General features: G+C 40.6%; 1 protein-coding gene across 2 annotated transcripts in view; it reads right to left on the reverse strand.

The window, feature by feature from the left end:
* atp13a3 (ATPase 13A3) overlaps nt 1-23,941 on the reverse strand; it is a 31,907-nt gene that overhangs the window by 6,071 nt on the left and 1,895 nt on the right. The window contains exons 2-33 of one of the 2 annotated variants that reach the window (XM_035646840.2): nt 18,204-18,284; nt 14,955-15,038; nt 14,687-14,860; nt 14,220-14,453; nt 13,499-13,569; nt 13,156-13,239; nt 12,156-12,225; nt 11,863-11,997; nt 11,190-11,262; nt 10,588-10,719; nt 10,245-10,427; nt 9,547-9,704; nt 8,347-8,535; nt 8,079-8,140; nt 7,341-7,491; nt 7,000-7,119; nt 6,677-6,694; nt 5,898-6,051; nt 5,519-5,639; nt 4,797-4,921; nt 4,265-4,425; nt 4,019-4,147; nt 3,805-3,884; nt 3,642-3,684; nt 3,448-3,557; nt 3,102-3,198; nt 2,910-2,982; nt 2,630-2,807; nt 2,309-2,487; nt 2,114-2,202; nt 1,504-1,584; nt 647-739 (exon numbers count right to left, since the gene is read on the reverse strand). In XM_035646840.2, the coding sequence (XP_035502733.1) occupies nt 647-739; nt 1,504-1,584; nt 2,114-2,202; nt 2,309-2,487; nt 2,630-2,807; nt 2,910-2,982; nt 3,102-3,198; nt 3,448-3,557; nt 3,642-3,684; nt 3,805-3,884; nt 4,019-4,147; nt 4,265-4,425; nt 4,797-4,921; nt 5,519-5,639; nt 5,898-6,051; nt 6,677-6,694; nt 7,000-7,119; nt 7,341-7,491; nt 8,079-8,140; nt 8,347-8,535; nt 9,547-9,704; nt 10,245-10,427; nt 10,588-10,719; nt 11,190-11,262; nt 11,863-11,997; nt 12,156-12,225; nt 13,156-13,239; nt 13,499-13,569; nt 14,220-14,453; nt 14,687-14,860; nt 14,955-15,005 (3,618 nt within the window). In that variant the 5' untranslated portion in view covers nt 15,006-15,038; nt 18,204-18,284. The remainder of the gene's footprint in view (nt 1-646; nt 740-1,503; nt 1,585-2,113; nt 2,203-2,308; nt 2,488-2,629; nt 2,808-2,909; nt 2,983-3,101; nt 3,199-3,447; nt 3,558-3,641; nt 3,685-3,804; nt 3,885-4,018; nt 4,148-4,264; nt 4,426-4,796; nt 4,922-5,518; nt 5,640-5,897; nt 6,052-6,676; nt 6,695-6,999; nt 7,120-7,340; nt 7,492-8,078; nt 8,141-8,346; nt 8,536-9,546; nt 9,705-10,244; nt 10,428-10,587; nt 10,720-11,189; nt 11,263-11,862; nt 11,998-12,155; nt 12,226-13,155; nt 13,240-13,498; nt 13,570-14,219; nt 14,454-14,686; nt 14,861-14,954; nt 15,039-18,203; nt 18,285-23,941) is intronic. The other variant, XM_035646841.2, reaches the window with a different exon arrangement.

Raw genomic sequence — 23,941 nt, forward strand, 5'->3', positions numbered from 1 at the left:
AAATCAGCTCAATTTTCATTCCCTTAGCTTTTCACCATAGAAAAACATTTGCCCATGGGTGCCCAAACTTTTTCAGGCCACTGCACACAGAAATTATATATGTACTTTGTACTTTCAGATAATTCAGAACATGTAATGCATTGTAGTGTCTGTAAACGGGTTTATTTAAGAGATGACTATCTTTTAATGACTGAACTGGCAGGAGGATTTATACTTCTGCTTCCTCTATTTTTGTCAGTCTCCTAGAAAAGAAACTGAGCACTAGCTCCACCATCTCATACGCTTCCGATTGCTTCCTCGCTGCTTCCTAGTTTTGACTGACAAATTAAATCTTACTACTTTAATTTGAGCTACATATTGAAACAAATGCCTCACACATTTAACATACTGACTGCTGAGTATAAAGGGTATTTTTAAGTCTTAAGTCTTATCTTATGGTACTCTCCAACCGTTATCAAGCCTTGAACAGAGTGCCCATCAGGAGGACACGAGGAGAAGCTAGATTAGAATGAGTCTGATTGATTAGGGGTTACAAAAGAAAGGTGCGCTCGGTAATATTAGAATAGGAAGTGGGGACAGTGAGAGGGAACATCACACAAGAGGAAAATGAAAAGGGCTAGAGAAGAAGGTGTCAGATTTTCCCAACCTGTGGTGTCGGGGCGGCAGGAGTGATGCCAAAGCTGCCCTGTTTGTCTCGGCTGAACACAAGCTTCCATAAGATGATGTCAAGGATGAAGGTCTATGGAATCGCGCAGTGGGCAAGGGAAAGAATTACAGAGATTTGATTTGAAATTTGATTTCACATAGTTCCTGCTATTGTCTTTTGCACAGAGGTCTTCAACTGTTTTTGTAGTCACAGTGTGTCGAAAATTTAAGTGATCACGTTTTTTTTCCCATTAAGTTGTGTGTTAATCGTTACAAACGAGGTTAAAATTACATCAAACAAAATTATTAAGGAGACAGCACGTGAATACTTGTCTCAAAACACTGAAAACTTTTTAAGTTTTTGATTATGAGCAGAATCATTTTGGTTCATTCTTTTATTTCATTGAAAAGGTCAAAGGAATTTGCACAGGCAGTTTCGAATGTAGCTTCATCTAGTGTGTCTGCCAAGTAGTGCGTGTGTGCAGGGGCATCCGCCTGAAGGAAGGCAGAGGCATCGTGATACTTCTCTGCTGAGCGTGACAGGCCTGAAAAAACTATCCATTGTCATGCAGTTATACAGTAATAAATTATTTTATTAAAGAGCATCAAACGCTGCTTTGAGGAATTTCAAAACCTGCATACAATTCATCATAAATTAAAAAAAAATAGTCAAGTGTTAACGATTGCAGATACCAAAGTGTATCAATAACATTTTCACTTAAGAACATTTCTTCTCACAACACAAGAACAATCCTGCTGTCCAGCTGAGTGAGACAAAGATGAGCACACTGCATGAAAAAAACAAAAACTGAACATGCCGAAAAACATTTACAGTTACCGTGTGTGTCAGTGTCTTACCTCCACCACCACGGATACAGCAGCGTTGACTACGATGATGAGGAAAAGTTTGACCCTCCAATCAAACGGGACACAAACAATCTGTGCAGAGGGAAACATTTGACATTAGTGATTACTACCAAGACAGCCTCTTTTTTTCCTTTTCCTCTAGTGTGTTATAGTCTTTTGTGTATGTAAAAGGCCTGCAAAGTTAACAAAAAGCCAGACGTCCGAGGTAAAGGGAGCTCCCCTCGCCGACAGAAAACACTGCTCCTGAAGCTCCTTGTCAGTAGTCCGACCAATACTTCCGTAATATGGTGACGTCACCATTTTAAAGAAGTGCATAAGGCATGTCTAGCGGCTAGTCTGGCACGTCCCCACCAAATCTGGTTAAAGTGAGAGCAAGAACTTCCAACACGGGGTGGAAGCAGTTAACCAATAAAACTGGGCTTCATTGGGAGGGGGAGCTGGAGGAATGGACAGTATGAAGAAACTGATGTGTTTACTGAACATAACAGCAGGTAAAATCAAACTATTAGGAGGGCAGAGCTTGGTATGCTAAAGAAAGCTATAGTTGTTACACTCGAGCAGAGTACAGGTGTGTACTTCTTGTGTTTGATGTTTTTCTTACCTCTAGAAATTCGTCAATCGCTTTCACTGGGTAGAACATGATGAACAGCAGGAAAAAATACAAACTCAAGGCAGACAGCACAAAGGGCCCTGGGGAGAGCATACACAAGCAATACGAACAAACAGACTTAAAATATAGAAACGTAACTGACTATTTTAGTACAGATTTATTCATGTCAAGAAGCAAGTTTCTTACAATTCTTGTAGCTGGGCTGCCTGAAAGGTTTGCCCTTTGAGAAAACGATGGCAACAATGAGATACTGGAAGGAGGAGATGTAGAAGAGGCTGGTGTTCTCAAAGTTTTGGATGTTGTGGTCGTCCACCTCTGTGTTGTTCAGGTCGGACGTGTTGATGTGTGACGACAGGTTGCAGACACTGGACAGAGTTGGATTCAAGCGGAACATGTAAAAAAAACAGGAGCAAAAAAAAAATTATCAGGTATAGAACATACATTAACAAGCAAGGTTAAATTCTTTTGTTGGGCAGCTGTACATTAGTAATGACAGCAGGTACTCACTCTGTAAGTGGAGACCAGGTTGTGTACCAGGGCTGCTGCTGGACCCAAAGGAATGTAACGGTCTGGAAGGCCAAGCAGATGAGGATCTGGGTCAGCACAGAAAACAACAGAGGCCCTGAGATCAGACCTGACGGTGGCCGACGAGACACAAGCTCTTTCCACGCTGGGTTCAGACTCACTGAAAAGGACAAAGCACAGGACGTAAAGGTTCAGTTTAAGAATATAACAAAGGTATGATACATATTTTCCCAACAATATTGTTACTCCTCATTGTACTCACTGGTAAAGACGATAAGGAGGATGATGGCAATATCGATGAAGAGGAACTGGAAGTCTCCAAGGTTACTGAGGATCTAAAAAACAATAACAGACAACAAGACAACAGACAGCACAGATCAGAGGCTACCGTGAATTCACTTGACTTCTCAGTATTTCCAAAGCTACTATTGATAGTGGAGGCAGCAGTACGTACAGAATAGAGGAGGGTGACACTGATATACTGGATGATGCTATAGAGGGCCATGAACTTGAACACGCAGAAGGAGGTAATGAGAGCTGCTCGGCCCTCCCTGTAAAAGAGATTAACCACTGTGTCATCTATGTCTCCATCCAACAAATAACCCCACAAGTCAACAAGTGATTTAAATCAATTTCAAATCAAAATAAGGAAAAAAAACACCAAACCCACAAAATCAAAACTAATGCCAACATTGTCTGTCTTTGTGCATCGTGAGGAGATCTTCTCTTTGAGTTTCTTTTCTTTCTTTTATTTAATTATTTAACGTGCAGCATGCAAATTAAAAGAAAGAAAGAAAAACCTGATGAGGCTGGGGACACAGGAGATGTTGGGGGTCCTGGAGGTGAAGGGAGAAGCTACAGAGGCCTCGAGCTCTGAGAGAGAGATGCCACCATGAGCCCTCTTCAGAGCCTGGGTAGGGAAAGACAAAGTAGTTTATGTCCATAAACCGGTTATTGTCAGACCAACATTTATTTCTAAAGTGGCTGTACATACCCCACAATCATTAGCTCCATCTCCACACATCCCCACAAAGTAGCTGTAAGCAAATGATAAAGAACAGTGGCTCTAAGCTCAATGTTTCCTCTTTTATAGAAAACATATTCCTATAATCCTTAGGACTTCATAGCTACATCATGTCTTTGACTTAAATACTCACTCCACGCCCTGCAACGCCTCAATGAGCTGGGTTTTCTGGTCTGGGGCCATTCTGGCAAACACCGTCCCATGCAGCACCAGCTACAAGACAGTAGAAAGGGTCACAACAGCAGAAACAGCAGGTGTTGTGGGGACAATTGTCCTCAAAGAACAGTGGGAGCAGCCAGTAACAGAACTGGTCAAAGTTATGTCTATCCTCATTTAAGACCTCATACCTTTTGAAGCATGTCAGGGAAATGCTCCGCGATTACAGCAAACGATTTTCCATTCATAGCAAAGTGGTACAGCTCTTGGGCTTTGGGCTTGTCTACATGGCACACATCCTCCAGGCTGATGTTCACTTCCTACAATGAAAGTCGAGTTAGATTGTGTCTGGTGGTGCAATCCTTAAGATCAGATTCTCCTTCTCTCTGTATGCGTTTGTGAAAGTATTCATGTTTGTGTGAGCCCCATCACTGTACCTCCAGGCGACTTGTCTTGCTAGGCTTGTCAGCGTATCTCCAGGTGATCTTGGCGGCGTGTCCATCATGGGGAGTGTGGGCATCAGCAATAATGACTGTGTCCTGGGGAGGGATCATTCCACAGTCTCGAGCCACTGAAATCGCTGTCAGCATATTGTCACCTGGAATGTGGATGGAATTGGCATTATTCCACAAATTTCCAATTTTTCTTTTTTTTGTTTTCCTAAACCAGATTATTTAATTATATTTTAATGGTCAACACCATTAAGATCCAGTAAACAGCTCAAATCTGAAACTTCAAGAGTTCCCACAAGGATCTATTGAGTTATGGATAAACCGTTTAGTTTCTGTTCTTTATCCCTAAATGCTCCTGTCGCTTTTTTTCTGCCTTTCCCACAATTAAGGCCGATCGTCCTGGAAAACCTTACCACCACTCATTCACATTCAAGTACTGATGGCATTGAGTGAGTTTTTACTTGAGGTTGTGTGGGTGTGAAGGTGTGTTTGTGCATACATGTGTGCATCCTCTCACCAGTAACCATGACAGTGCGGATGTTGGCTTGTCGGAGGTCCTGCAGCACGCCTGGAGTTTCTGTCTTGAGCTTGTTCTGCATGATGATCATACCAAGGAACTCCATGTTTGTCTCTATATGATCCCTAGTTCAAAGGAATATACAGTATGTGCACATTAGTACGTGGATGTCCAGGCCAAAAAACTTTAAATATCATATTGTATTGGATGCTCGTAAACTACTGATCTACACTAAGTAAAAACAAATCAAGATTAATTAGACAGGATGTGTTTTTCCACTTTGCAACTGTCTAATTTTGTTGAGCCTGTGACCACTGCAGCCTCATATTTTTGTTCTTGGTTGACAGAAGCGGGCCCTGAGGTGGTTTTCTGCTGTTGTAGTCCATCCGCCTCAAGGTTCGACATGTTGTGCATTCTGAGATGGTTTTCTGCTCACCACAGAGTGGTTATAGCCAAGTTACTGTAGCCTTTCTGTCAGATCCAGACAAACAGGCTACAGTCTAAAAATACATAAGACTGTGTATTTACAGATATACTCAAACCAGGCCATGTAGCAACAATCATGATATCTAATTTTTCCCCATTCTGATGTTTGATGTGAACATTAACTGAGGCTCCTGACCTGTATTGAGGGAAGTAACATAGAGCAGCAATCCAAAGACAAAGTTCTCTGCAAGGGTTAAATCAAGGGCAAAAACAGCAACAAACACAGTAAATGCTACCTGTTAATGTTCTGGACTTTGTGCCAGGTAAGTTTGGATTCAAGTCGACGGTGAGCCAGAGCAATGACCCTGAAACCCTGCTTGGTGTAGCCTTCCAGAACCTCTGCAAATTTTTCTGGCACTGCAAAGAGAGAAGAGGACAGCAGAGAGAAAAAATAAAGCCAGAGTGGTAAGAACTGCAGGAAAAGAAGACGCATCAAACTTCTGTCACTTTTATACTCTGGTCAGAAAGGACAGAGACCAAAAATATATGTAGCGGATTTTCCATCACTTTCTTTGCAAAATGTACAGGTACTGTATGTGCTCAAACCCTTACAGATCAAGCAGGGAAGTGGGTTAAAAATAAAAAAAAGCATTTTCCAGTTAGTGGACACCACACCTGTGTCTTTCTTGCAGAGACCAGCCACCACCTCTGGGGCCCCCTTTGTGTAAGCATCCATACGTTTCTCCCCCAGCAGACGAGCCACTACAGTCATTCTCTGGAGAGCTGAGGAAAAAGGAAACTGCCGCACGATACCTATCTCATACACCGACTGCACACGTACAGACACACACACGCACACACGCGCACGCGCGCACGCACACACACACACACACACACACACACACACACACACACACACACACACACACACACACACACACACACACACACACACACACACACACACACACACACACACACACACACACACACACACACACACACACACACACACACACACACACACACACACACACACACACACACACACACGGGTAATTGGGGATTCAGCGCTGTATCAGGCTAAAAGTGCAAATTGAGCAAAGCAGGGGGTACAGTATGTGTCTGTTTGTTGGAGGATATAGGTACTAAAAATATATTTTTTTTTATTATTTTGTATTATGCATTCAATGTACACTGCAAAATTCACAGCCTAATAGCAAGATTACTATCAGAAGACTATAAGGTCACAAAATCATGAGTCCTAAACAGATTACATCTTCAATGTCAGTTCAGAGAATAGTGTATTTTACAAACTTACATGAATTTTAGACATTTTTATTTACCCAACAAGACAAACTGACTGCTTAGTTTTACAGTTATTTCAGAGATATCTGTGTTTAGAAAGAGGAATTTAAAAACTACATTTTCAAAAAAGGAAGCAGACTTCTTACCGAGAGCTCATAGAGTTCCTAGAATGAGGGGGAAAAAAGAGATAGCGATATGTTGTTAAGAAATTCTAAAACATATAAGCCAATCATTCAGAGTAATACAATGTTTTCACTGTAGCCAATATATTGGAATTTAACTGGAAATCTGCCGACTAGAAAATAAAACAAGTCAGAAAACTTAAAAATAAGTCTCTTAGACCTCACTCCTCTAAAACGTTATTATATAATTACATAATGAGATTTCACTTTCATAACATTGATAAAATAAAATATTTGTATGATTCCTAGACCTTTATCCCAATGAACAGATGGGTTACTGTACGTACCATGTCCTGTTCTTGTGATACAGCAGGCTCTGGGGGCAACAGCTGCTTTGGGGGTCGAACCACAGTGGGCATGATACGGTTGTGGAGAGATGTTTCCTCCTCAGTGGCCTCTTCCAGGATCTGGGCAGGCAAAGGTTCAGAGAAAACAGATATAAGAAAAATGAAGAATGGGTAAACATATTTGTGGAAAGATTCCCTCTTTCTCCTTCTACCACAAACACAGTTAGCCTAAACATAACACACAGATTCCATGTGACTGTTGATGCCCATCTTTCTTATTCAGGGTCGTCTGATTTATCACATGTCCACTGTCATGCCATCTCCAACTCAGAACAACTCACCCAGCCTGTAGCCTCAAACATTTTGAGGTCCAGTGGGTCTCCAGACAGCTGGCCCTCTATTTTAGTAAGAGAGTGGCAGGTGGCCATGCAAGCCACAAACTGGGACTTGACAAGATTCTCCTTGTAGGCATTTTCCTCCGACAGGTGGAAACTGTACGGTCAGGAGAGGTAGGTGGAAAGAGGAGGTTTTACTCAGACAAAATATATTTCTATGATGTGAAGAATATCTCATTATGATAATGAGACTGTTTCCAACCAATGGATTTTAATGACATAAAACAACTGGTATGGTGGAAGTGTGTGATTGAGGCTATCACCGATCAACACTACACAAAAAAAACAGCCCAAAGAACTTCCAATTTTGGAAGAAAAATAATTAAATTATTCAACGAAGAGCAATTGTAAGATTTCTATGCGAGCTAACAGAAACATGAATTTGGCAACTTAAGTAACAAAATGTAATTTGGTATTAAACAGTCTGGTTATGGATTTTGATAATATTTTCTGGTATTATGACTGGTAATAATTTAGTTTGGCTTTTTAAAACCATCAAGAGAAATTCCAGCAATTTCAAAGTTCAGTTCACATTATAAACATAAGCAAAGGAAACCATCAGCAAGATGATTTGTACATATTTCAAATGTTAGTAACCGGGTTGTCTGCACTGTTGCCTGAATTGTATTGAAACAGTGGTACTTTTATGTTTGCTAAATTAGAGGCATCACAGGCCATTTTTACCTGCCATTCTCAACTCTCTGGACACCCCACAGGTCTAATCCATCCTCTGTCAGAGTTCCAGTCTAAAGGTAGAAATAAAGTAAAATCTTATTATTTGCACTGATGAGTTCTGCATTGCCACAAAAACAGAGGCATGTGGACTTTATCTGGGTAACATCAACAATTTTGTTTCATATAGTTCATATGAAACATGTAATCTACCAAACTAACAGGTGTGTAATTTCTTGTTGGCATAATGAAAAGCAATAATACAACTTCTCACACTCACCTTGTCAAAGCAGACCAGGTTGATTTGCCCACAGATATTGATCCTCTGTGGGCTGATGCAGAAAATGCCAATGTGTTTGAGGCGTCGCTGGGCGTACACAATGCCGGCTGTCATGGCAGCTGGCAGCGCCGGTGGCACAGTGATAGTAATGATATCTAGGGACTCGATGATGATGGTCTTAGCTGGCACCTAGGGTTGGAAAAGAGGAGAATGTCTATAGGTTTCTGCATGTCAGATGATCACCCGACTGTGATAACCACCATCAGGCAGGGATTTACAGTTCAGTCACACATTTGATGGAGTTTCTCCGGGGTATGTTTCTCCTGTTACTGTTGTTAACAACAAATCCAAAGAATGTACCCAAAGTGGCTGATACTGTAAGTATGGTGCTAATCCAACCAATAGCCTAGAAGGAAATCTTAAGTGTCAAATAGGTAATGTTCTGCACAAAGAGATCCAGGAAAGAATAACTGGGAAAAGTCTTGCGCAATGTTCCACCAAGGTAGGAGAATATCTTGTCCACAAGCCTCAGTGGGTGACAGACTCTCAAAAAGAACAGCTGTGTTCAACATTTCACCAGACTCCCTATTAAACATATAAAAGAAATCTGTCTCACTGAATATTTATCATATTATTTGTCATAATATTTGTCTTTTGCATTTTTTTTTTTAAATTGTCTTTGCATCTTCAACATGTATGCATGTATTCAGCATACAAACTCACACAAGTCTAAGACATGTATGAATAAAACTTAGAGTTATCATAACTCAAGAATGAGGACTCCGTTGTGTACTCTGTTGTGCCATTCTTTGTGCCATTCTTTGCTAACATTCTAGTGAAAAGAGCATTATAAGATATTAGAGGGTCTGTTAATGCGATTTTGTTTTGGAGGGATTCGGCCCCCTTGCAAGCAAAAATCTCCCAAATCAGTTTAAGTTACAGACACAATGAGCTGGTCATTGGAAAGAAGATTAAACTCTTGTATTGAGAAGCTTCCAGGTCTGACTAATGTGAGTGGGAAGCTGTTGCTGATAAAATTTATAATTCCTGCATTACCACAGTATGTATTTTTATAACTGCATATCAATCAACATACGATTTTTTTTCATTTAACCCCTTTTACTGCCAAAACTACAAGCTCATGTAATTCAAAATCAGAACATTGCATTTTTTTAATCCACTTGTCACCACTTACATTACCTTGTTCATGATGCTGAGGACAATGGAATAGATAAACCCAATTCCAGCCACAGCCACCAGACACAACAGGAAGAGGTAGGCATCACGGTACAGCTTGAAGTCAGTGGGTTTGGGATACAGGATGGAGCGCACCAGCTGGCCTTTGGCTGTGCTGAAACCTGTGCAAAGAAAATGGACAAGGCTTTCAAAAGTTGATCCTGCTTTTAGTATGGGAAGCTGAATCAAACATTTTGAGAGTGCCCTCTGAAAGCTCCTAACTAAGCCTAAAAAAAGTGATTAAGGAAAAAGTCTCAGAGAAACTCTGAGCAAGGAATTGATAGAAAGATGATTCAAAAAACAAAACAAAACGTGTAGCACATATTGTACTGACCCAGTGAATGAGGGATATTATCATACCGTGCTTGAGGGAGAGTATGTCTTCAGACTACTTTTGTAGCAAAGGTAACTTCATCATTGAATAAAGTATCTGAGACTGAAGTCTGACACTTATATGTACATAATGTATGCACATATATAAGATTACTTAGGAGGTGCTCTTCCCATGAAGTGGGTTGGTGTTTTTCAATAAAAATTAAAATCTAATTTGAATATATCACTATATAGTGTCACAGTTCTTATACAAAGCATCAAGGAAATTTATAACAAATTAACACAACATCACACTCTTACATTAAAGGTTCCCAGACACACACACCTACCTGTGCGGACCACCACAGCCTTGACCAGTTCACCTGTATAGAAGCGGGTCTGGATGACATGGGTGCCACAGAAGAGTGTATGTCTCTTATAATCCTCTGTGTTGTAGGCACCGTCAGCCTCATCCCTCACCTCTTCTGGCACCGGATTTGGGAGGTTGGTCTTTGTCACGGGAACGCTCTCACCTGATGGAGAGTAGACCAATATTAAGAGTGGATTCTGGCAGGGGTACGTGAAAAGCACTTTGCTATTTGGAGTCTCCTGTGGTTTAGTGTTATGTTTATCGTTAATTACACCGAATGTTCCAACAGGCTCTCTTCAAAGTTTTCAGATTTGTCCTCTAACCTGTGAGCATGCTTTCATTGACGATGCAGGTGCCACTGACCAACACAGCATCACATGGCATGATGGTCCCATTGCTGGGGATGACCATTACATCACCAGGCACCAGATCAGTGGAATAAATCTCTTCGATATCTGCAAGGAAGGTGGGCACAGTGGAGGAGTAGAGATGGCAAATGTGAGCATTAAATACAAAGATGGAGAGAAAACTCAGTCAATAAGTATAAGAAGTTTGTTGAGTGTAGATTAAGGTGAAAAGTGTTAAAATGCAATTATGTAGCAGATTGTGGATTTGGACAGACGGGGGTGAGAAAGGATATTTTACATCAGAGTCTCAGATGCATCACAACAGGAACCAGGGCAGTAAATTGATGCATAAAAAAAATTTCCTCCAACTCATGGAACTTACTTTAATTGGCTACATCTCATAAGCTACCAGATGAGACTGTGAATGCGTATGCATTACCTCTGCAGACACCATCACCTGTTTTATAAGTCATGTGGCCATATAAAGACTTCTGCAGAAGCATTAAACACATACTACAATATTTAAATGAATCTACAGTGGCAAAAAAAAGACACAAAAAGAGAAAATATTGACAAACCATTGTTGGCTCGGCATACAGATACACGGACAACACTGTGAGCTGCCACCATATCATGAAGCATGACGTATTGCTGGAGAAAAAAAAGGGAAGGACAAAGGAAGACAACAGATGAAAAACTTTCTGACGATGATGACCAACTCTGTTACTACAAGGTTGTTTAATCTGAGTGTGTGAGCTATGAAGCCAAGGGCAGCAGACCGTGATGAGCCTTTTTGCTACCTTCAAAACCCTGGATCAAACCCAAGGACGGCAAGTGAGTCTGACATGGCTTAGCCTGGTGCCATCGCATAACAAACTTTATTGCACCAAAGCAGGGAAGTTAGTTTGAGGTTACAGCAGTGTAATATGCTTGCAATATGTAATGTATTGTGCATCCTGTGAGTCTGTTAGGTATTGGATGGACTGTTTCTTATGGCAAAGTCAATTTTTTCGTAAGCCAATCTAAGGCAAAACAATGTACTGAGCAATATTGTTGTCATGTTTATGGGACACATGACACAGAAGAGTAATCTTGGTGGTATCAACATCTGTAAAATAATCCCACTTGCTGTATTATTCACAATTTTATAGACTTTTTTTACGAAACCTCTTGTGTATGAAGTTGATATTTTATCCAATTGGAACTAAAATTCACAGTATGATAAATGGGTCTGGTATAATAGAGTCTCACCTTTTTGATGGTGTACACAGAGGTAGCGGTGGATATGACCGACATGAAAACAATGGCCACAGCGTAGTAGTAATACTCATCGGCACTCCACAGAATCACACTGAAGAGCTGGAAGATGTAGAAAGGGTTGAGGACCTGCAGGAGGAGACGAAGGGAAAGATTAGTGAGTCAAGTGCAGTGGTGAGTATGACGATTACAATTGCAGTTACAAATAGATATGTCCACTTGAGGACATAACCAAGATCAACCTCTGGGTTAAAATACTTCCGATGTTAATGCAGACTGAGTCTTACCTCTTTGATAAGCAGCTTGAAAACAGAAGGCACTTTCACTGCAATTTCATTCACTCCGAAGAACAGTCTCCTGACAAGTGGTGAAAGAGAGATCAATGAGTCAAGTGTCTGAATTAGACATATCTAAACACACACATGCTCAGTATTTAGCAGAGAAACACAACAATATATCATTTGAATATGGACGTTGTCCTTTTAAATACAAGATTTCACTGATTAGATTCTCCACTTCTGCTGAAGCGAACCTTTTTCCTGTGATGGGCTGTTTAAATGTTTAGAGGGCCCATGGCTGGAACTGCTTCTCTTTGTTGAGAGGGCTGATGTGAGATGGTCGTGGTGATGATGATGCTATGCACAGCTGCTTTTCCATGTTTGAATCGGCCAGTCTTGAGGGGAACGGACTCATTCTTGAAAATAACTACTCTCAGCAGTAGGTTGTCTCAAACCAGATCTGCTGGTTTTACATTATATGGCATAACAAATATGTTCAGTTCCTTTGGTTTACATGTCCTGAAACATTCTGGAAACTCCCCCACAAAGGAAAATGCAGAATTACCCCTTTTCAGTTCTATATGTACTTTTCTTTTCTTGACAGTTGATAAGATGTATGACAGCAATGGCAAATAACCGCTATGTGTGTGCGGCATTCATCCTGACCGTGACCCGACCGGTACAAAGCTGAAAGGGACGATATTTTGTGGTATTTTTTCTTTTACATGTAAATGAAACAATTGCTTTGAGTTCCTTTTTTTGCCAGACATATATCAGCCCTAAATCAGCGAAATACTCTGGGCTCTGTACAGTTTAATTTGTCATTTTTGAGGAATCACTGCATTAACATCTGCCACTGACAATGCAAAAAATAAATCTCGTCAGGGCAAAGAACTGATTATCTGCAGCTACTACAACTCACACAACGGAATAATCTGACCAGCAGGCCCAAGTACCCTCCTTCTGTCTGGCTGCCTACGGTTGTGTGACCAATCCTGCAGACAGTTACCTGTACTCCTGCTGGTTCTTGGTCAGGCCTGCGCTGTGCTCCAAGTGAAGGGTTGAGCAGCTGATCTGCAGATCATCCAGGCCGCTGTTGGTCAATGTAAAAGACAAAGCTAATATTTTCAATTGTGCCATTAATGCAAGTCAAACTGTGAATAAAGCAGTTGATGCAAAGTTTTCTAATATAATTTTATCTTATGTCATCATTACAGCACACAGTAGTATACCTACTTCCTGATAAAACCAATCTAGATTACTGTAAGAGGAGAGATTTATACAGCAAAGGTTACCGAAACTGGTATAAACAAAGTCAATAAAATGTACCTTAATGGTCAAAGAAGCCTCACCTTAAAACTTCAAAGTTCTGTACCTCGTCTTTCCAATAATACTTTGTGCTATGGAGGGTAAAATAACGAATCTGAGGAAAAACAGAGGAGGGAAGGACAGGAGGAAGAAGCAAGACTTTAATTATAATTTTATGTCAGTATTTCAGAAATGTTGTCTGCACAAGTCAAATTAAAATTTTAAAAGGGAAACTGATAAGCAATTTAACAAAGTGTAATATACAGATCCCCCATTCAATAAAATCAATAGAATATAATGACTACATAATATATTACAGTGGAGAAATTACATGGTACTTGTATGAGGTCAATGAAGAGTACCAAATTTCCAGAAAATGTCGAAGAGAGCCCATGTGAGATAACAGCAGAAAAATCTCAGGAAAATTCACAGTGAGCGAGTGGGCGCGCTGATGACTGTAAACAAAAACACAGCTTTTCGCAGTGGAGTTATCATCACTCCTGCATGCTCTACCCAGACGCCACAAAATGTTCTGGAAATGTTCCTGCTGTTGTGAAATGTGAACGCATCTGACTCGGACTATCTCCTGCTGCGTTTGCGATGTGAACAGCAAGTTCATGTCTGAAAACAGCTTATGACAGAAAGAGGCAATATCCCTATTATATTATTCTATATAATAGCCTAGGGCCCAAGACTCTGAAACCACGTTCCATGTGCATGTGTTTCTGTGTGTAAATACAGTGCATTGCGGAGATGGGTTCCTACTTGTGTGGGCTGGTAGTCGGCATATCTTCTGATGAGCTCCTGAGCAGGGCTGCCATCGGAGGGGTGAGTGGTGTGTCCGTTGGCTAGAGGAGGGGAGGCAGAGGAGGAGAAGGGACAGGAAGGAGAGGAAGGGGAGCAGGTGGAGGTGGTCTGGGTCTCCAGGCTGTGGAAGGGGTTGCTCCCCGGGGCCAGCATCACTCGCACCCGGGCCAGGAACCAGCGCCGGAACTCATCCTAGTCAAACAAAATAATGAATGAAGTTGAACTACCAATCTTTTGAGGTCCTTCATTCATCACACACACGCACGCACGCACGCACGCACACACGCACACACGCACACACGCACGCACACACGCACACACGCACACACGCACACACGCACACACGCACACACGGTTTACAGCAGATTAACAGAAGACGTTGCGACATATACTTTTATTAAAAAAAAAAACTACATGCTACCTACCATGGAGCGCAGCAACACCACTTCAGCATCACGGACTGTGGTACGGGTGCAGGTCAATTTTACACACCACTCTGGCATCCAGTAGAGCAGCAGGAGTAGGAAGCCTCCTGTACACAACACCCCGAGGCCCACCATGACCAGCCGCCAACGACATAGACGGTAGCCCTGCAGCTCCTAAAATGTGTGAGAGAAAACATGGTTCACTCTGATAAGTCAGAAAGCAAGAACTTGTACATTGGCACTGATGTAAAATGACAATGAACAGTACCATCTCCTCCTCTTCCCCCGGGTTGAGGACCTTCAGGTCTTCCTTCTCCATGCTGAACAGTTTGCCTAGCCCCTTCCTTAGTCACTGGAAACCCAACGGACAAAAAATCAGAATGAACAGTGTGGAAAATCATTTTAGCTCCACCACAGCTTATCGAAACAGTGGCTCCACATCAGAGGGTCATACACATCGGGCAGGGTCACAAGATGTTTTCTAGGGATATTATGCAAAACTGTAGCGTGTGGAAAGTGGTGTCTATTTGTCATCAACACATTAATCACATTTTTGTAAACTTCTTCCATTATATAATAATGTAAAAAAGCCTGAAAAAGGGAAAAACCCAGATCATTGACTTTTTTTATTTCCTGTTATTTCTGTGGTTGCTAAATCATGCATTTACTCCACATCACTCCACATCAGTTGACTGTTGGGGTTTATAAACTGAAAAGGATTTGGAACCATTACTGTGCAGTCAGTTACCATTTTATCTGGTATCAAAATCTAGTGGTATGGTTGCCGTGCAGAATGAAAGAGACAACTTGGGAGGCACTGGTAACCCTTTAAATCTGATTAACCAGCCTTGGTCCCACTCCAACACATGATTCACTGTTTAACACATGAATTGCCAGAAAACAACACTGAAATCAAAAACAAACAAAGTACTTTTTGGAGCATATTGCAGGGAGTTTTTGTTTTGTTCTGTTGTTTTTTTTACCTCAGGTTCATTCATACTCATAATTACTACAGTGTGTCTTCATAAAGGTTAGGTAAGGGAAACTAAAAAATAAAAGATCAGTAGATTATTTGAAAATGCAAAACATGATGGGCTCATCAGCTGCAACCATTTTTTTTTTTGCCCAACAGCCTTGTGAACGAAGGCATTGGTAAAATGCCAGATATAAGATTATCACTATGACAACAACAAGCTGACAATTTCTAGTACCATACACAAATATTGCACATGCGCGGAAAAGTAAATGTTCTAAAGTGCATGGACTTCAATGAAGAACATTCTGAGGGGGGTGTTATATAGGTTTCTTAACTCTGGTGAAATCTTAACCCAGAGTGAACTCTTCCAGTGTTTATAGGGAAAGAGCATTAACAAAGGCAAATATAACTGTCTGTGGTTACAAAGTAAACTAAAGTTAACAGAGGTCAGTAATTTATTGGTGCACATGAATACACTCCAACTATAAAAATGCAATGCACTTCTTAGACAGCTGCTCGACCTCATAACACCTGAGACTATCTCTTGGAGTCTGACTGTAAACACACCCACACACTTGAGTCAGCAGATGTGCGTGTTACCGAATAACAAGCTTTTCCCCCCTTCCTCCCCTGAGTTGTTCCAGAGGAGTAAACAGATGCCAAAGAAGGTACATTGCCACTTTGTGCGAGTGTGTATCTTCTGAATTATGATATTGTCACTAAGGGACATCGGGATCAAAAACGAAGGCTGCAGACATCAAGCCCCAATATGATGCCAAAACATTGGTAGAGAGGCTTTACCATGTAAATTCCAATCATGCTACAAAAGAATTATAGGAAGTAACAAATTAGAGATGGGAATCAATGCCTGGCATCTTTGATTACATCTTGGATTTGCTTGAAACCACATCCAGCCCAAGGCCGGAGACCACTTCCCGCTGCGTGTCTGTGTTTTGTAACAGTACAGCTTGGCACCTAAGACTGGCAGAGAAATGGACGGGATGGGGTAAAAGAGACAAAGTGTATAGTTTTCCCTTAACAACTAATAGCTTGTACAAGGTAGATTCCATGCCAATACACATTAACTTGTATAATCTGTTTGTAAATACTGAAAATAAATTTACTAAATTTACTTTTAAGTGTAGTACATTTACAAGTCATTCAAAAATGCAGTCATTCATACAATTACAAGCTGCTAAGATAAATCCAAATAATTCAACACAAATTTCACAACTTGGAATTTAATTTGTAAATCCACTTATTATAGCTACACTTGCCACACACCTTATGCATATATTGGGGTCAAAGTTGACTATAGTTAAACTTTGGCCACACAGTGATCAACACAGTGACGTTACCTTAAAGCAACTCTTCTGGAGAGTGCAGCCACAAACTCCATTGAATGTCATGGTTTCACTCTGAACAAAATGGGTCTTTAATATGAAAACACACCGAGGGAGCTTCTGATTCAGTGCATGTTGTTAAATCAATATAAGGGGCATATAAAATGTAAACACGCACAAAGACAATAAAAAAAAAAAAATCACATAAAGTCACACAAACACAGTTATACTCTGACCCCAGATATTGCGGAGAATCACTGAAGCAAGCAAAGAAACATGGTGTGACATGGAACTGTGACCATAGAGTCACCCTGCTACTGACCCCACCAACTTTCAGGACTCACTGATTCTGTATCACTGCCCCCCGCACTTCGATCTTATCAGCCAGCTGCACCATGCTGGACCTTTTCTCTGGCATACAGCGGGATATTTTGCTTAGGACCAAGCCCTTCCTTGTATTTTACAATAGCAGGCCGTGGTCGGCGCTGGGCAGTGGGTGCAGTGCAACAAGAACATTCCCTCCCCAGTCTCCGCAATGACTGGAAATGCCGACGCCAGGCCATAATTGATACACGCTGCTGGTATAGTGACTGAGAAGTAACAACATCAAACTCATAGTTTTTGAAAACAGAGATTATGTCATGTTGGGACCATCTGTTCAGATAACAGCTGGGTAACCTCAGATAACATACACGATTCCATTATTACAGGCTCCAAACAGGCAAAAGGCCAAAGTTAACCTTGTTATTGCTCAAGTTATAATAATATCTATATTTGTATAGGCCAATCCCCCAAAAAATTTGCAAAGCTTAATCAATCTATCAATTTTAACAAAAAAAAAGGATCTACAGTAAACCATTGTTCCATAAATAAAACAAGATTGTCGGTTCTGGGTGTGTTGAAGGATTTCTGTAGATGTGTGGCTGACTATGATCTGGCTGCATAGGACATGAAAACTTACTAATCACTACAATGTCTGTGAGCTAACTCACAGATCAGAGCCCCAAGTAGAGAGTTTAGACAATGTATAAGCCTCTAGGTAGTTTCACAGGTCTCCAACTGGATTGCACTGAATCTGTTACACGTTCACATCTCAGTATTCTGTGCAATTTAGTTAATAAGAGACATTCACTCATCAAGGCTATAAAATCCTCAGCATCAGTCCAACAGTACTAAACAGGTAAAAGTTTGGAGTTACCTTGAGAACCAGGGACACAATGCCCCAGGCGGTCCTCCACCCCGTAGTTAGCTTGCTCTCTCACCACACCAACCTGGAACCCTGGGGGGAAAACAATAAATTATAAACTTTGAACATAACACAGCTAAAGATAAACTGCAGATTAACTGGCAGAGACAGTCAAAAGTTGGCCTGGTTGTCGTCAATAAATTGATTGATTAAAGGCGAAACCAGTGTTCATACTGGAAGGCCATATTTGGTGCCTCTAGGAGTCAGTGTGACTTCAGAGATATTTATAGACTCCTCAAGCCCTGCCTAAAGCCACATTGTTGTCTCACATTGATTAGTCTTCTATTGTAGTAATGAACAATGCTGGCCTGGGAAAAAAATGACAAAAAAGAAAGAAAGTAAAAAACATTAGGCAGCGGTTATTCTTATTTTTTTCTCAAACAAGTGTGTATCAAACCACCACAACACAGGTAGAAACATGGATTGCTATCTAAATCCAAAAGCAGATGTGGTTCTACAACCAATCACAGCTTGCTACACAGCCCAATTTAACAGATATATTGACATAATCATCTAAAGACAATAATTCTGTAATTTATTTGTGCTCTCTGACTCTCCAATTCATCAGCTGCTTTCAACACACTATAGGTAATACTTCTTTAACATTGATTACATGAATAAAAGCAATATATCGAAATATTCGTCACTGATTTATTTTCTGTTGATTTACTTATTTATTACTGAACTTTGTTTCAGCTGCATGTGGGAGAAAATGTCGCATTACGTCCTTAATGATAGTTTAGTCATAAGGAGCTCACTGTCATTCTATGTAAACAGTAGCATAACCCTAAACTTATGCTACAACTCTCCTGGTGGCCTCGCAAAAAATGTGAGGCCAAGCCATTTATAGCAGCTAAGATATTTGTACGTAGTGTTTAGCGGAGTAAAAGTATATAAACAATTCACTTAATGATAGCAAAGACTAGACATGTTCTCCTTTCCCTTTCTGTCCTGTTGTTCAACACAGACAAAAAGGAAAAGGTGAACAATGAGCCATGACCTAATGACAGAAGTCTATAATTCATGGAAGCATTTGGAGGAAAAAGTGTTTTGTTGCCATCATGCTCTGCACTCAATGTGCTTTCTTTATCACTTCCTCTCCTACTCATGGGGTATTACAGCCAAGCTTTGTTCTACTTCATGGACTAATCGTTTTTTTTTTGTTGTTTTTTTATCAGTGTGTTTATCACTTTATCACTTTCTAAAAAAATCTTTGACCACCTGCCCTTCCGTTGCCGTCTGAACAACTAAGACACTTCCTCTCAAGATACCACCACCATTGACAACATAATTAACTGAACAATTGTCTTTTTAAAATGTTGACAAAGTAGAAAATTAGCAAACAGCTAGCACTCACTATTCTTCAAATGCTCTCCACTGACTGGTGCGCTAACAATCTAGTATCAATAACCCTCTGAGAGAGCGCAAAAGTGTTCAAATTAAACTAGACAGGGCAACTCACTCCAGGTGGGGGTGGAATATCTGCCTGAGAAGTTCCCTGCACAATCGGAGGAGCCACAGACGGCTGCAGGAGAGCTGCTTCACTTCTACAATCCAGTGCATAATTCAGGGTAAAATTGTTCATCCAAACTTTGTAGTGTCCAAGAAATCCAGGCAAGTTGAGAAAATGCAAACAGTACGGTACGAGGCCAACCATCACAAACACATCCAGAGAAAAAGAAGAAGAAAAACAGTGGACACAGCATAATCTCCCCAAATGCAAACAGGTCTGCCACTGAGTCGCCAAATCACTTACAATCTGCCCCACTACACCAGGGTGCATTTTTCGTTGTGCATGAAGGTATTAGCTCTAGAAAGGAAGTCTGACGCAAAATTTTGGACACGTCTTCTCACAGAGATGAAACGGGTAACACTCCACAAATCAGCCTGCTCGTCACAGTGCGCAACTGTGGGAAAAGCAGACCCTCCTGCAGGGTGATATGGGAATGATGTGTTCTCTTTGTTTTTTTTTTTTTTTGTTTTTTTTTTTTTTAATCAGATCTCTTTACCAAGTAAAATATATTATTTGATACATTTTCATATGCCCCTGAAGTTCTATATGAATGCATACATTTTTCAACATGGGATCACATGAACCCTGGGAAAAAGCGTCAGGTCCTGTTTGACAATAATATGGAGGGAAAGGGCTGTGAGAAAAAATTATAATCTTACAGATCAAAAGTGTGCTGAGTTTCAAATCACACCACATGATCCGGATTAACAGAGGCCGTCTTGGACAGTCTGAGGAAAACTGCTGATACCACAAGAGATTAAAACATGTTTTTTACAATATACCAACCCGTAGAATTTCATTGCATGGGAAATAGGAAACAATTGATTAGTGTGATCACAGTAACCTGCCTTTCATGATAATATTTAAGTTACGTAAGGAAGTATAAGTGAGCAGCAAATTATATACATTATTATATGCTTATCCAGAGCTGTCTGGTTTCCGTCAGTGTAACTTGTTGACTTGTCAGAAGAACAGCTGATGATGACAGCTAGATCCAACAGTGTGGCACACCACTAAAACTCCAAATGATGATCTGCCATGCACCTGACATTCAAAGGTCAGCATACTTAGGTTAGAACAAGGATGTAGTCAAGGTGTTCTTGCCCAGGGACTACAGACTACATGCAGGTTTGTATGGGATCAAATTATACAAGGTCTGACAAGTAAAATCTTAAATTCACTTTTGAATTGAATTACTTCTACTAGAGCAGCTGGATCGGAAAATCAAAAAGGGAATTTAATTACGCAATGAACTCAGTTAATCTGCAATACTTACTTTATTCATCTAATTGCACCACTCTGTTCTCAGGTTTGCATTACTGTGTTAAATTTTACAGTCATTTCTGTTTACATTGAAAGTGTTCTCGATTCCACAGATGTGGGCCGCTGGCTTGTCCTGGTCTTGTTAGAGGCAAACCGCTATGTCGGCACTAGAAAGATCTGTTTCTTTATCACGCTGCACTCGGGCACCCACACTAAACTCAGCTTGGCTGTGGAGAGGACTTTTACCATGTCAAGATATTTCTCATCTCCACTCTGAATCAACATCGGCAGGCCTTCCATCACGATCTGCTGTTTTAAAGATCACCTGTGAAAAGTCTTGAGGTACTGTCTCAAAGGCCAATGGAATATTGGCCCCTCACTTCTTAAACTGAGACTAAACCGCTTCCAAATCATCCTTTTGGATCAGACTTCAAGCTCTCTCCCAGTGAAAGACGAGTCCAAAAGTGAAAAGGGCAAGTTCAATTGCTCATTTTCTTGATTCCAGGAATCTGCAATGACACAGATGTGTAACTTGAATTGGGCAACTTGTCTCTCAATGATACTCATCCAATAATTTACTGAAGTCAAATTTTCTAATCTGGTCATAAAATAAGTGTGAAGTAAAACCAAAGCATAACTGCAAACAGTACTACCTGGTCCCAGGACAGGCTCTACTGAGTAAGGCAGTAGTTCATTTTCTAGATGACAAATCTACCAATCAGTTACTTTCTTTGGTAACATTAGGGTCAAAGTAATAAAGGCCAGACTGCATATCACCTCTGAATCCAACATAGTGTACGTTTCAAACTTCTATACAATACTAGTATAAAAGATTAAGAACGATACTCAACAACGGTAAAAAGAAAAAAGGTCCAGAAAGACAAACAACGCCAACATTAGAATCAGCACATTATCACTTTAAAGATACAGCGATAATTTAAGGATTTCTGTCTTCGCAAAATTCAGAAAAAATTGATCATGCCTTTAGTTTAAGCAGGCTTGACTATTGTAACAATGTCTTTACTGGAAAAAAAAATTCATAGAGCCAGCTACACCTCATCCAGAATGCAGAGACCAGCGTCCTCACTAACACCAAGAAAGTGGAGCACATTACATCAGTCTTTTAATCACTGCATTGAGCTCCTGTTCGCCTGGTGTAGCCAGACTAATACTCAAATACGTATTAGTCTGGGACCTCTCGGTTCATTTTCGATTTCCAAGAGGCGTTACCAACAGAAGCAGACCAATCATGTGACATCGGTTTAGCGACACGAAAATGTCAACAGACTATAGCAGAGAGATGTCTGTGATGATGATTCCACAATGTCTGTGAACGAGTGTTGCCATTTTTTGTCTGAGAAATAGGAAAATACCAGGTACTTTTGGTCAAATGCTCGCAGCAGCCTTGGGTTGTTTACAAAAGTCACTTCCGTCCCCGTCGTGCTATAAACCTCGCCCATTATCAGATAATCAGCTGTGATTGGACCGGCAAGTTTTCTGCCAGGGTAAATCACTTCCCAATGGAGGGGATCCAGACCGTATTCTGGCAGAGCAAATTTAAATGCGCTCCCAGTATTCGTCTGGGTCCCGGGCTAGCTTCCTGTGTCAAGGGACAGATTTTAAAATCCTATTACTTGACTATAAAGCACTAAATGGTTTCAAGCCTACATACATCTCTGATTCATATTACGCTACTGAGCATCCAGACCCTTCAGATCATCTGGGACAGGTTTACTCAGTGTTCCCAGAATCACCAGTGGAATAAGTTTCCCGAAATATCCAAAGTTAAAATACCACACAAACCACAGAACACACTATTCTCACTGATGGGCCAAAGTCCTTCAAGGGTTCCCCTACAATGTCTCTGATTGAGCACTTTGTCCTGAAGCCCTTCCCATTTCTGTGTGATCGCACTGTACGCCGTACAAAATAACACGAGTAAAACAAGACTTGTTGTGAATGGATTTGAACTGCAATTTTCTTATCCTCCCAAAACCATCTGAGAATCTAACAGCATTTGGCTGCTAAACTAACTGTTTGTTTGGTTGGACGTCTGCAGACAGCTCACTTTCCCAGTGCCTGCTGGTCAGCTGACAGAGTTTCTGGTGCAAGTCGAATCGTCTCACACACCCGATCCTCTCACACAATTACTTTCGCTGACAGTTAACATTTTTTTAGCTGTGTTTTTTGAGATAAGCATCTGTGACAGCTGTCATTCTTGGTTCATTTCTGCAGTTAAGTTGTCAAGAGACGCTAAGAACTAATTTTCCATTCGTCATGATTTAATTTCTCTTCCATGGAAGCAGAACATGTAACACCAGCCAACAGAAACTCCTGGAGGTTAAACTGGACTGACGAAACTTTGAAGGCTGATTAACTCTGAAAGACACACTATAAACAGACTTGAAGACACTCAGCTTTGCAACATTAATGCTATAAAGAACCATAGTTACACTAGCACTCTCTCCATCCCAAAAAATACATAACTAGTGTAGTCTGGAAATAAATAACTCGCAGGTATTACAACCTAATTGTTAGAAAAAATATATTGTCTTGTATGTGGGGCCAAATCGTTTCCTTTCTCCACAGTGCGGTAGAGAATTGTAGGTATTATATGATCATTCGGCTTTGCAACTCAAAAATGCTTGGCGCGGATTTTAGGGAAAACCCTGCATACAGAAGTTTTTTTTTTAAATAACACTTATTTACCCTAATTTAAATACACCACAAATTCACTTATTATTAATCCTCAATTACTTAAAATGTTAAGCATTACGATAATTTCACAATATAAAACAGGTCAATCAGGGGGGAAACAGTTCAGTTTCAGTTCAACTTACTAGTGTTTTTGATTTTTAACTGATCATTGTTTGACAAATTCTTGTTCACTCTTGTTTATAAAGCTGGCTACCTT

This window comes from Scophthalmus maximus, chromosome 13, assembly GCF_022379125.1.
Source record: "Scophthalmus maximus strain ysfricsl-2021 chromosome 13, ASM2237912v1, whole genome shotgun sequence".
NCBI classification, from domain to species: Eukaryota; Metazoa; Chordata; class Actinopteri; order Pleuronectiformes; family Scophthalmidae; genus Scophthalmus; species Scophthalmus maximus.